The sequence below is a fragment of the Arvicola amphibius genome, chromosome 12 (assembly GCF_903992535.2).
Source record: "Arvicola amphibius chromosome 12, mArvAmp1.2, whole genome shotgun sequence".
NCBI classification, from domain to species: Eukaryota; Metazoa; Chordata; class Mammalia; order Rodentia; family Cricetidae; genus Arvicola; species Arvicola amphibius.
Window position 1 is genome coordinate 110,607,662 of NC_052058.2, and position 12,251 is coordinate 110,619,912.

At 39.5% G+C, this 12,251-nt stretch overlaps 1 protein-coding gene across 2 annotated transcripts; it reads left to right on the forward strand.

The window, feature by feature from the left end:
* Positions 1-656: 656 nt before the first annotated feature.
* On the forward strand, positions 657-11,590 carry Serpinb11 (serpin family B member 11). Of its 2 annotated transcripts, XM_038350211.1 has the most exons (7): positions 657-824; positions 1,735-1,794; positions 4,109-4,228; positions 6,382-6,499; positions 8,402-8,544; positions 9,113-9,268; positions 11,189-11,590. In XM_038350211.1, the coding sequence occupies exons 1-7, from the start codon at positions 657-659 to the stop codon at positions 11,588-11,590; spliced, it is 1,167 nt and encodes a 388-aa protein (XP_038206139.1). The 2 variants fall into 2 exon arrangements, with proteins under 2 accessions (XP_038206139.1, XP_038206140.1); XM_038350212.1 differs by lacking the exons at positions 6,382-6,499; positions 8,402-8,544.
* Positions 11,591-12,251: the final 661 nt, after the last annotated feature.

A 12,251-nucleotide genomic window follows, 5' to 3' on the forward strand; every position in this document is an offset into this window, starting at 1 on the left:
AGACGTATGATGAACTCAGGCTAGCAATGCTGAAAGATCCTGAGTGGGAGACAGAGGGGTTCCCCAGGTGGCAGGCAGTGGATTAAAAGAGAGCAACCACCAGGAAGACAAAGCAAAAGAGTGTTTGTGGGCAATGAGCCCTATGAAGTGTAAAGTCTCTCAGTGGCTGGGAACTACTCTTGCTGATTGTTGTTTCTGTAGTTCAGTACCCTTGGTGCTCTAGTGACGTTTCTAGGACTGAACTTTCTTTCCCAACAAACTTTTTCCCTAAAGTAGCCCATACTCCAGCATAATCTTTTCTTCTCTCAGGTGCTTCTTTTTGGTGCCTTCATTTTCTCTGATGACATGGCTCTGACTGGGTGGGGAGCTTCGGTCACCTTCTTAGATTTACTTCACATTCTTGGAAGATTGTGCCAAGATGGGGATAAAACTGTGGCGAGTGTCAGGTTGCTTGTACAGAACTGAGTGGAAAGGTGAAACTCTGTCTTGTGAGGCTTATGAATGTGGGCAGTCTGGTGGAAAAACAATTGTTTGAGTTTGTGGAGCATAAGCATTTGGTACACAGATTCCAGGAAGGGGATGTCTGAAAGCATAGATGGTAAGCACACAAGGACTGAATCACTTCTTCTCTATTCTTAGGCATCGCTTGGCAAAACATGAATCCTATCACCACAGCAAATGCTGAATTTTGCCTTGATGTATTCAAAGAGCTAAGCAGTAACAATGTGGGAGAAAATATCTTCTTTTCTCCACTCACTATGTTCTATGCTCTAAGCATGCTCCTTGTGGGTGCCAGAGGCAAGAGTGCTGAACAAATGGAAAAGGTAAGGGTTGGAGGAGAACATCCCCAGAACCCAGATATTTTCATGTGCCCCCTCTTGTTTATTAAATTTTATTTATAAAAATACCATTTTGTGAAATGAAAAGGCATACTTAGATAAGTCATATTTCTAAGAAAGACAAAAAGTTTTAAGAAATAGGATTTAATGCAAGTCAATACAACACATAACTTCTTTTATATCTAAGGCATTCTGCAATAATTTTTATTTTGGCGATTTTAACATAATAAAGAATACATGTTTGGTGCTATTCTTTTTTTCTAAAAATTTTAAACTCTAAATCCTCATACCATTTTAAATAAAATTTTAAAACGAATTTATTACTAAGTTTCTTCAGAACTATCCTGTTAGCAGACAGAGATTGTCAACTCCATTTTACAACCAGGAGAACAAAGGAAAGGTGATCTGTCACATGACTCCAGCCACCATGTTCTTTCAAACCTATGTGTTTTTATTACTGAGAATGTCTAGAAAGATCTCTCTTGACAACTCTTAGGGTAGTTGCATATTTTAACATTACTGGGTAGTTGTTTGTCCAAGGCTCCGTATACGCAGTGCTCTACATGGAGGCCTGAAGAGTAGAAAAAGGGCAGAGTGGCTGCAGCAATGGAGTTCAGCTCCTAGAACCTGCCTGACCACAGTATGGGGCAAGGGTGCTTGTCCCTTTTGATCTCAGTCTCACTAACATAAATTAAAGATAATATTAATTATCAATGAAGTTGTTGGGAGGGTTAAATAAGATGCCCAAAGATTTAACTCAGGACTTGAAATATAACATTATCAGATGTTATCCATCACTAGTGTCTTGATTGGAAATGGAAGAGTGATCACAGCTCTCAGGAGTTATAGCTTGCACATTACTTTTGTGACCAGTTGACTTCTTTTCTTTCTCTAGGTGCTCCACTATGACAACTTTTCAGAATTCTTAAAACCAAAGATGAAAGACTTTTATGAGGTATGAGGATATCATTACTGAGATATCAAGTACTCTAAGAAATCAAGAAATCATAGTTCATGGCTTTTGGGAATCTATTCTCCATGCTGGGATGCCTCACCCAGCCTTCATGCAGCGGGAGGAGCTTGATCCTGCCTCAACTTGATAGACCATGTTTAGTTGACTCCCATGGAAGGCTTGCCTCTTTTTAAATGAAAGAGGAATGGGTGTGAGGGTAGATGGAAGGTGGAAGAAACAGGAGGAGAGGAGGGAGGGGAAACTTTGGTTGGAATGCAAAATAAATGAGAAAAGTTAATAAAACAACAAATCATAGTTTAGGAGTAGAGCAGTGGAGCCCTTTCTTGGGTCTGTGAGAAAGACAGCTCTGTCTGTAGTCCCCAATCATCTTCCCAATTACCACTGCAGGGGCCTGAGCTTAGCACCCAGTAGTAATGACAGCAGCAATGCCTTCCCATCCAAATTGTTAAACTAATCATTGTCATCTTCATGCAAACGTTCTGTTCTGTGCTTTTGCCTGCTGTCAGATTCACCCATGCATGTAGCATTGTTAGTCCACTAAGAGCTACTGACAAAGGGCTGCCTGATGTAGCACCATCCATGTTCTTTGAGAAAATGGTTCCCACTATTCTCAAAGGAGCATTTCACTCATTTACTTAGAATTCTCACATGGTAGCATTTGTAATAGTGCTTGGGTATATGTATAAATGTACTCTCTCTTTCTCTCTCTCCCTCTCTCTCTCTCTCTCTCTCTCTCTCTCACACACACACACACACACCCCAAGACTTTTCTTTTAGGTCCACTAACCAGTCTCCAAATTGGGACATGGGGACTTAACATTAGTTATGAATGGCCTAGATTGGGCTCATTTCTTGCTAGCTCTTATAACTTAACCTGTTTCTCTTTTTCTATATTTTGCCTCAGGGCTTTTTATCTTTCTTTCTGTATGTTCTACTCTGTGTGTGCTAACTAGCAGCTGTCTAGCTGGCCCCAGACATTTCCACTCTTTCTTCCTCCTTCTCTCCCCTTCTATTGTTCTTCTTGAGCCTAGAGTTCTCATCCTACTTTTTCTCTCTGCTTGCCAGCCCCACCTATCTCTCTCCTGACCTAGCTATTGGCCACTCATTATTTCTATTAGATGTATTTATTAAATGGTCATTTATTAAACCATTCAGGTGCCTTAGGCAGGCAAGGTGAAACAAGTGCAACACATCTTTACATATAAACAAATATAGCATAAATGAATGTATACATCATTAGACAAATACAACACACATTTGCACAATTAAGATAATATTCCATAGCATAAGCAAATGTACCACATCTTTACATAGTTAAATATTCTACAACACACACTCAATCAAAAACTTCTCAGAAACCCTATTTATTAGGAACCATTGTTTAAGAAATGTAGACATCACCTCTTTGGTTGGCATCAATAAATTCTTAATCATAAGTCATATGCATCACATTTGCAAACTTAGCAGAATTGCTACTGCATAAAACAAGTGAATGTATTAGATCTTATTAGTGAAGTTTGAAGAGTTTGTTTAAATAGTCATTTAGAAAACTGAGACCTTGGTTGGGTGTGTTGGTTCATATTTGTAATCTCAGTACTTAGGAGGCAGAGGCAGGAGGAGATTTGGCAAGTTCAATGCCAGACTGGTACACATAATGAATTCAAGTCAGGGATACCTAGTAAGACCATGCCCATTAATTGAGAAGAAGGGGTCAATAAGAATCTAAACAAATACAGCATGAACAAATGTAACATATCTTTACATCAGTAAGCAAATGCAACATACCTTTACACAGTTAAAGTAATATTCCACAGCCTAAACACATGTAACACATCTTTCATGTCATTCAAGAGATGACAGTGGAATATGATCACACAATGCATAAAATATAAGTAACAAACTGTCAAGTATACATATATACATATACATATGTATGTATATGTATATATATACATATGTGTGTGTGTGTGAAAGAATAAAAAGACAGAACATTGAACATAGAAATATAAATACAGAGGCAGCCACAGAATTTGCATTAGAATCTCTTTGTTCATGAAAGCTTAAGCTTCTGATTTAAACTCTTAGGAGCAACAAGCAATACTGTTGAGTCTGTACACAATCTGCTGAAATCATTTTGCTGAAAGAAATCAAGTAAAATGCTTGAGCAGTTCATCTCTTTGTGTTCACTGCTGTTTACTGGAAGGCAAAAATCTTGATCTGCAGATATTTTCCTTTCATTATTTATAACTCTTCAGTGGCAAGGGACCAATCACTTTTCTTTGTTCACCTCTGCCAGTGCAGCCAAGGTGGAAAAATGTATTCTGAATTTGGAGCTCTGCTATCCCAAATCAACCAACTGAATTCCCTTAGCATTGCCAACAGAATCTATGGAACGAGGACGATTGCATTCCACAAGGTAAGCATGCCTGGGGCCTCTGAATTCCATAGTGTAAAGACGAGGGAGACTGAGAAGAATTTACAGTGGATGCTCTTTGTAATATTGACTTTGAGCTTAGGGTTTCTGCGAAGTGGCTTTATCAAAATTTAAAGTTCTGCAGTATCACATGAAAACTCCTTTCTCTGCAAAATCCATAAAGCTGTGCAAAAACTAGGGTCAGAGATTAAAAACAAAATGAAGTTATTTGTAAGAATTGCTCTTTATAGATGGGAAGAAAAGTGAGAGCCATTTCTCATCTTTACAAAGGCACTTGATGGTAGACTATCAAGAGGTAGTTACAAGTGTATTCAACTAGGAGTCAAGAGATGTGAGTTTTCTTTCCATTTATACATATGTCTTCTGTCTTTAAAAAAGAGAATTAGGTATTTTTCTAGTTTCAAAACTGGAGGTGGTTTTCAGCCCTTAGCCTTAAACATTTTAGTATGTAGCTTCATTGAATGCTTACTTAATAATCCCTAGAGAAAGTCACTTTTGAACTCATTACAGGTTTTGTTTCATACAATCATTTGTGCTATGACAAAGATATAAATCTTCCAATAATTCTAGAGACTACAAAGCAGATTCTGAAATTTTCAGTTGGCAAATGTTAGAGATAATAAGATTTAGATTTGATCCTTATCTAAACTGAAGCCTTCTTCCTGTTATGATCAGCATGAAATACTGGTGTCCTTGGTTCATCTCCATCTGACCAAGATTACTGAAGCATTGAGAGGAAACTTCAAATATTTGTTTGTTTTTTCCAGTTTGGTTTCTTAAGCTGTCTTAGGTGTCACACATCTCTGGTAGAATCTTTGCATCTGAGGTGAGGGAAGCACTTTGACACTATGGAGTCTCCCTTCTACTGCCACAGAAGCTCACAAAAATGTGTTATGATGAGTGTCTGAGACAATGGAAGTCAAGGGCTAGTGCCTTTGAGCTGGTAACTTTCTTCCTCTTTTCCTCTCCCACACAGTGACAGAGACACAACATGTATAAATGTTAGTTTAGGGAGGTAGTTTTCAGTTGTTCCGGGGATAAGAGGTCATTTGTTCGCTATATAATTCACCTTCTAACTTTGAGGAGGAAAGCATAGGGACAGGCAAGAGAGCTATTCATATGCAATTCATCATTTTGACTTGAATTCACTGGTATAAGAAAGTCCATGGCATAATGAGAAAACATCCAAATGTTTCTGGTATTTTTCTTTTTTTGGAAATCTTTGGATTTAAAGACAATTGCTCATGGACATAAGGACATCCTTCCTTTTAAGTGTGTTAGAACAGCAGACTTTTATCTCTGTGTTAGGACTTTAGAACATTCTGAGCTACAAAGTTCTTTCTTCTCTCTCTCTCTCTCTCTCTCTCTCTCTCTCTCTCTCTGTGTGTGTGTGTGTGTGTGTGTATGTGTGTGCTCATGTGTATGCACGTGTATGTATTGTTATGTGTCACTGTAGGAGCCACGTGTGTATATGGAAGTCAGAGGACGACTTTGGGTATCTGTTCTCTCTTGCCATCTTTTCTAAAAGAGGATCTCTTCCTGTTCAGCACCGCTTAAGTTGAGTAACCCAGTCACTAGCTCCTGGGTATTTGCCTTTTCTCTGCTCTTTTTCTCATTGTAGGAGAACTGGAGTCATGTGAATGGCACCTGGCTTTTGCACGGGTCTGGGGTGCCAACTCTGCTCCTCACACTTGCACATCACGTGCTTCACTGCTGTGAGATGTCCCTCTATATACATGTTACTTTTGTTGGCTAGTTAATGAAGCTCTTTTGGCCAATAGTTTAGTAGAATAACGCCAGGCAGGAAATTCGAGCTGAGATACAGAGAAAAAGAAGGCGGAGTGAAGCAGATGCCAGCCAGCTGCCAAGGAAACATGACATGTAGAAAATGAGGTAAAGCCAAGGCCACGTGGCAATACATAAATTAATAGAAATTGGTTAATTTCAGATGCCAGAGCTAGCTAGGAATATGCCTGAGCCATTGGTCAAACAATGATGTAATTGGTATAGCTTCTGTGTGATTATTCGGGGTGAATCAGGAAATGCAAGTGCAGTCTCCGTCTACACTCAATGGCCATCTTTCCAGACCTCTGCACTATTCCTGTGCTGTCATTCGATTGTCCTTTCTTTTACAGCAATATTTAAGATGTTCTGAGAGACTGTTCCAAGCCAAGTTGCAAACTGTTGATTTTGAACTGTCTACAGAAGAGACAAGGAAAAGTATTAATACTTGGGTTGAGAATAAAACTAATGGTAAGGATAATTGTGTGTGAACATATATATGTATCTGTATGTGAACAAAACTTTAATGTCTATCTTATGTGTACAAACTTTATCACTGCTCCTTTGGTAAAAGTCTTGCCTTGCTATGTGAAAAAGGAAGCAGAAGTTAACTACTGTGAATTCTAAATGCAGGAAGATAGATAATAATGAAAAAACTAGGAACATACTTTGGAATATATTTTGTGACCATTCCTCCTAAGCAATATATGGCAGAAGACTCTGAGAAAGTGAACATCATTTCTGTTTTAAGGGGATGTCATAAATTCAGCAGATTTTATTAAAAGTAATTCACTCCTTCATTCAGAAACATCTTTTAAGCATCTGTGCATGTTTATTGTTTTCACACACTAGTTATGGGGTAGACTCAGGATTATAATGAAAATTAAAACCTTTTTTAGGATTAGAGTTGGGTGCTGTGCCTATCTGTGCTTCATGTCAGATAACAGGGTACATTCCAAAAAGAGTTTCTAGGTTACATCATACTGAAAGGTACCAAAGCAGCTGGTCAGAATATTCACAAAGCAGACAACTTCTGGAACCTTCCAAACAAATTCCTGATTTCAAATATGCCTTTGCTTTAAGTGGTCTTTATATTTGTAATGCACTACTTCTCATACACTACAAGGGTAAGTGGCCCAGAATGGAGGCACATGCCTATAACCCTGGCATATTGCTGAAAAGGTAGGGCAACCAACAATGCAAGTCTGTGATAGCCTTGTCTGCAGAGGAAGTCCAGCACAGCCTGATAGATGGTGAATTACAGAATAGCCTGCTCCATACACTGAGTTCTAGGACAGCCTGGTCTGAACAGTAAGCTCCATCACAGCCTGGGCTACAGAGACTATTATGCAAACAACCCTGTTTAAATTCAGTGGTTCACTTACACAAAGCCTGAAAAATAGAAAGGAGACTTACTGGGCATAAAAGTTGTTTCAGTGAGAGAGGGAGAAGTTGAAGAAGGATAATAAGGTGAGAAAGACAAAAATTCATTGGATGTATTCATAAAGCTGTCAAATAAAAATCCCCCACTATCATAAACAAAACAAAATGAACAAACAAGTAAAAAAGTAGGAAGGGCTGGGAGGTAACCTATCAATAAAGAGTTGCTTAGCGTAAGGACCTGAGTTTGATGCCTAGAAACCTGTGTAGAAAGAGCTGTGTGTGGTGCTGCCTGCTATGATCTTTTTGCTGGCGAGCTGAGACAGGCAGAATAACTGGGAGCTCCAGGCCAATAGGAGACCAACTAAGGAGTTACAGTCGGTGATCTCTGACGTCTATGTGTATATACACAGGCATACTCACACATGTACACACACTTTCACACACCCATGGATAACTTAATTTAATTAAAAAGTCTCTGTGTGTGGGGGGGTGCGCGTGCATGCACACGTACATGATGCATGTGCCAAGATGCTCTTGTGGAGATCAGAGAATGACTGGGAGTCAGCTTTTTCATGTCTATCATGGGTTCTCTTGGAGCGGCAGACTTGAGTAGTAAGTGCTTCCACCTGCTAAGGCAGTTCTTGCCTTCCTAATGCTGTGATCCTTTAACACAGTTCCTCATATGTGTGACCCTCAACAATACAATTATTTTGTTACTACTTCATAACTGCAATTTTGTTACAGTTATGAATTGAAATGTAAATATCTGACATCCAGGATATCTGATATGCAAGTCCCAAAGGGATTGTGACCAATAGGTTGAGACCTACTGTGCTAAGCTATCTCATGCTTATCTTATCTGGGGTGGGGCGTGATCTTTTAAATACAAACTATGGAAGTTACTGTCTGAGAAAACAACTTTTGCAAATACCTATTATCAGCAAGTTAATCCAAATAAAATCCTCTTTTTTTCATTTGTTTTACTACAAGGAAAAGTCACAAACTTATTTGGAAAGGGTACAATTGATCCCTCCTCTGTCATGGTCTTAGTGAGTGCCATATATTTCAAGGGACAATGGAAAAATAAATTCGAGAAAAGAGAGACAGTGAAAGCTCCCTTTCACATAAGTGTGGTAAGTATTTCATTTTCAAACTGATGACAAGTCTTGGAAAACTGCAATAATGTAATCACAATTCAGAAAAATTTCATGGAAACATTGCTGTAGTTAGCTGAAGGCTTTTACTTTTCAAAATGTGAGTAGCTTTTCTCACTAGACATGAAGCTGGACAGAGACTCCCTGAAAAGTGGAAACCTGTCTCTTCCCAGTGTTCTACTCCTGAAGCCTTGAGGTTCACATGATGGTTGCTTCCTGTGACAGCTGATACAACTAAGCTGTTGTCCCAGACAGTATCCACATGGCTTAGAAGAGACAATGAGCCTCCCATTTGATTCCCAACATAAGTCATTTTAGCTAGATTCTCTGTGTTTAATTAAAGACCTCAATCATCCCTATATTATTATACTTCTATAGTCTCTAATTTTGACTTATTTTAAGATTACAAAATTATAACCTGTGCAAAGGAAAGTAATGAAAGAGCGCAGTTAACAGTTACATTTTAGAGTGCTAATACAAATATTCCTATTGTAAAAATAAAGTACACACACTATACACTGATTAAACACAATCTTTTTAAAAATAGGGTAAAAGTGCAGTTGTGGACATGATGTATCAGACGGGAACATTTAAGCTGGCCTTCATAAAGGAGCCACAGATGCAAGTCCTTGAGCTGCCCTATGCCAACAACAATCTAAGAATGATCATCTTGCTTCCAGTAGGCACGGCGAATGTAAATCAGGTAGAGGCCCAGCAGTGCCACCTGCACCTAGCATATGTGTGAGTGAATGCATGTGGCTGTTTGTGTGTGCATGTATGTGTGTACGCACACTGTTACACACGTACTTGGTGTGCCCTGTGATGTCTGTATGATCAGCCATGGGCTCATGACTAGGCTTAGGAGACTTTCCCCAGGAGTTGTAGATTAAGGATGATTCCTGCCCTTTAGGACTATATTCAGGCAAGAGAAGCACTTCATTTATTGAAAAAGTCAGATAGGTTCACCGTGTTATATAATATAAATGTATGTACATATCCCTCATGAGACACTTAGTGGACCTCTTTCTGCAATAATGATATGTCATGCTGATGAGATTCCTGGGCCCTAGAGCGTTATTAATGCCTTGCTAAGGGGAAGTTTTCTGATCTAACCAGAGGGTACACTCACAGGCTAACTGTTTTTTTTCCAACCTGATTTGGTAAGGAAATAACTCCACAGCCAGGAAGGAAAGATAGCAGTGGCAGAAATTTTGATTCAGTCTCCTTTCCCTGGTTTTAGTCAAAGGTTCTTAGCACAGAGAGACCTAGAAGTGATGATGGCATCTTACCCCAACCTATTGCAGAACATTGCGTAAAATGAGGTTTCTTAGGAGAACAGCTACGGCTCTGGGACTGGGAAAGCTGATTCATATGGTAGGGTGGCCACAGTCAGTTCCTAAGTTAGCCAGTGACTAACAGTTGGCACGGTTGTTTCCTGAAAGAGCCTGGTTGGGCTGTATGCATTTGGATTAGGGAGTGAGATGGATGCCAGTTCAGAGGGAGCTGGAATGAGAGAAGCATAGCTGTACTGTAGGAATACATATGCTTACAAGAGGGGATTAAGACCCTGGGAACTTGCAGTTAGCTGGGGTAGAGGACACTAAAGTCAGCAATTTGGAAGCAGCTTAAACTTCTCTTAAAGTCATGAGCAAACTATGGAAGCAATGAATGAGAATGAGGAAGCTGGGGGTGGTGTTTCTAGAGAATTCTCTCCATGTGAGTTTCACTAGATGTATAGATGATGGGCAGATAAAGTGAGAAGACCCTGGTCAAGGGAGAATATGAGCACACGTCAGTGTGCTAACTGTGAGGCAGTTGAGTTCTGTTTGCTTTTATTATAACTCGGATTAGACCTAGCAAATAAAAATAATAAAAAGATACTTTGATAGAAAATCTACCTTTATCTTACTTTGTATTATGAAAATGGGAAGGTATAAAATGTATTGAACTTTGGAACAAGATAACAATAAAAATGATACAGTATATAATGCTATAGAAGATTTTCTGTAGGGCATTAAATACCCAATGTTATTATTTAAATGACAGACAAAAATGATGAAGCTTGATTTTATTATGAGAAGTCAGTTCCTGGGACCATATGTGGGCGTTGAAATGCCAGTCAGAAAGAAGGACAAAGCCATTAAGGCGAGCATGTACCATGTTGAACTTGGAGAAACATAACAGAAAGAGTAAAGGGCACCAGGGAGATTGAAGCCATTAGGAGTGGGACAAAGTAATCTGGCATCTTAGAAGCCAAAGGAGAACTAAGTTCATAAAGATGTGACTCCAAATTTCAGATGTGAGGGCCAAGAAGAAATGGTGGATTGATTCAGGAAGCAGGCACAGAACGATGTCAGGGCAATAAGCAGGGAGGCTTAGGTAAAGGCTAAATGTTGAGGGAAATGAAAAATGTACATTGAGAAAGTCAGTGAGGGAATATAGAGGAGACATAGGCAACAGGAAGGAAAGGTCTGACTAACGCGTAGATAGGTAGCGCGTGAGCGTTATAGGCTGAAAAGCCAGCAAGAAGCTGGACCGTTCTCAATGTGAATTACAGGAACACCTGCTTTACTCAGAAGCTATGTTTTGACTCATGTGTGAACGTCTGTATTTTGACTCTTAGATAGAAAAACACCTGAATGTGAAGATGCTTCAAGAGTGGACCAACTCTTCTAACATGGTGGAAAGAGAAGTGGATGTTCACATTCCCAAATTCAATCTTGCAGTAAAATATGACCTAAACTCCCTATTGAAATCCCTAGGGATGCGGGACATCTTCAGCGTGGCCACAGCTGATCTCTCTGGAATGTCACCTGACAAAGGCCTATATTTATCCAAAGTTGTTCACAAGTCCTATGTGGATGTCAACGAGGAAGGCACCGAGGCAGCGGCAGCCACTGGGGAGAGTATCGCTGTGAAGCGACTCCCCATCACAGTTCAGTTCACAGCGAATTCTCCCTTCCTGTTCACTATTCAGGATAAGTCTGGCAATATTTTATTTACTGGCAAGTTGGTCTCTCCGTAGACAGAGGGCTTTGTGGCGGCCTCAGAGACAGGTAAAATGGACAGGACCCAAGGGGCCGACAGTTTGCATCTTAGTGTTTGTGTGTCTACAAAGCAGGTCTATCAGATGGTAGATCTTCAGTCCGACTCTGTGAGCTAGTGAACCTCAGAAAAGAACAATCACGGGAAAAGATAGATTTACACCAGCACTTTTCTGGATTTCTTATTTTTGAGACCTCATTTGAGTACTGAGTAACATGATTGAATTAGAGAAGGGCTGGATATTTTGCGTTTTCTGTATTAGTGAGATTGTGAATGAGTGACTACTGCAAATAGATAAAAGGTTTCTATGTTAGATTGACATTTAAATACAAATTTCCTGCATGCATAAATATAGTAGTGTGAATTTTCGCTCAAACCTCTACATTGATCATAATAAATGGGCACATTGCTTTAAACTCTGAGGACGGAATATCCTGTGTCAGTTAGTTAACTGAGGGGCTGAGCTTTCTTATTCAGCAAACATTTTCCCTTTTCCTAAAAAGATTCTTTGACAATTTACATGTACATAATGAATTTCGGTCATTTTCATCCCCCTCATTATTGTCTCTCATTCCCCTCTCTTTTCCTTGGAAACTTTTCTTCTTTCCCATAATTCCTCCTCCTCCACCGATCTCTCCTTT

Excerpts from the sequence above, each read along its gene's own strand:
- Serpinb11 (XM_038350211.1), top strand. The coding sequence starts at position 657 with ATGAATCCTATCACCACAGCAAATGCTGAATTTTGCCTTGATGTATTC. Across the intron at positions 1,795-4,108 it reads AGATGAAAGACTTTTATGAG|TGCAGCCAAGGTGGAAAAAT; the intron begins GTATGAGGATAT and ends CACCTCTGCCAG. Across the intron at positions 6,500-8,401 it reads GGTTGAGAATAAAACTAATG|GAAAAGTCACAAACTTATTT; the intron begins GTAAGGATAATT and ends TTTTACTACAAG.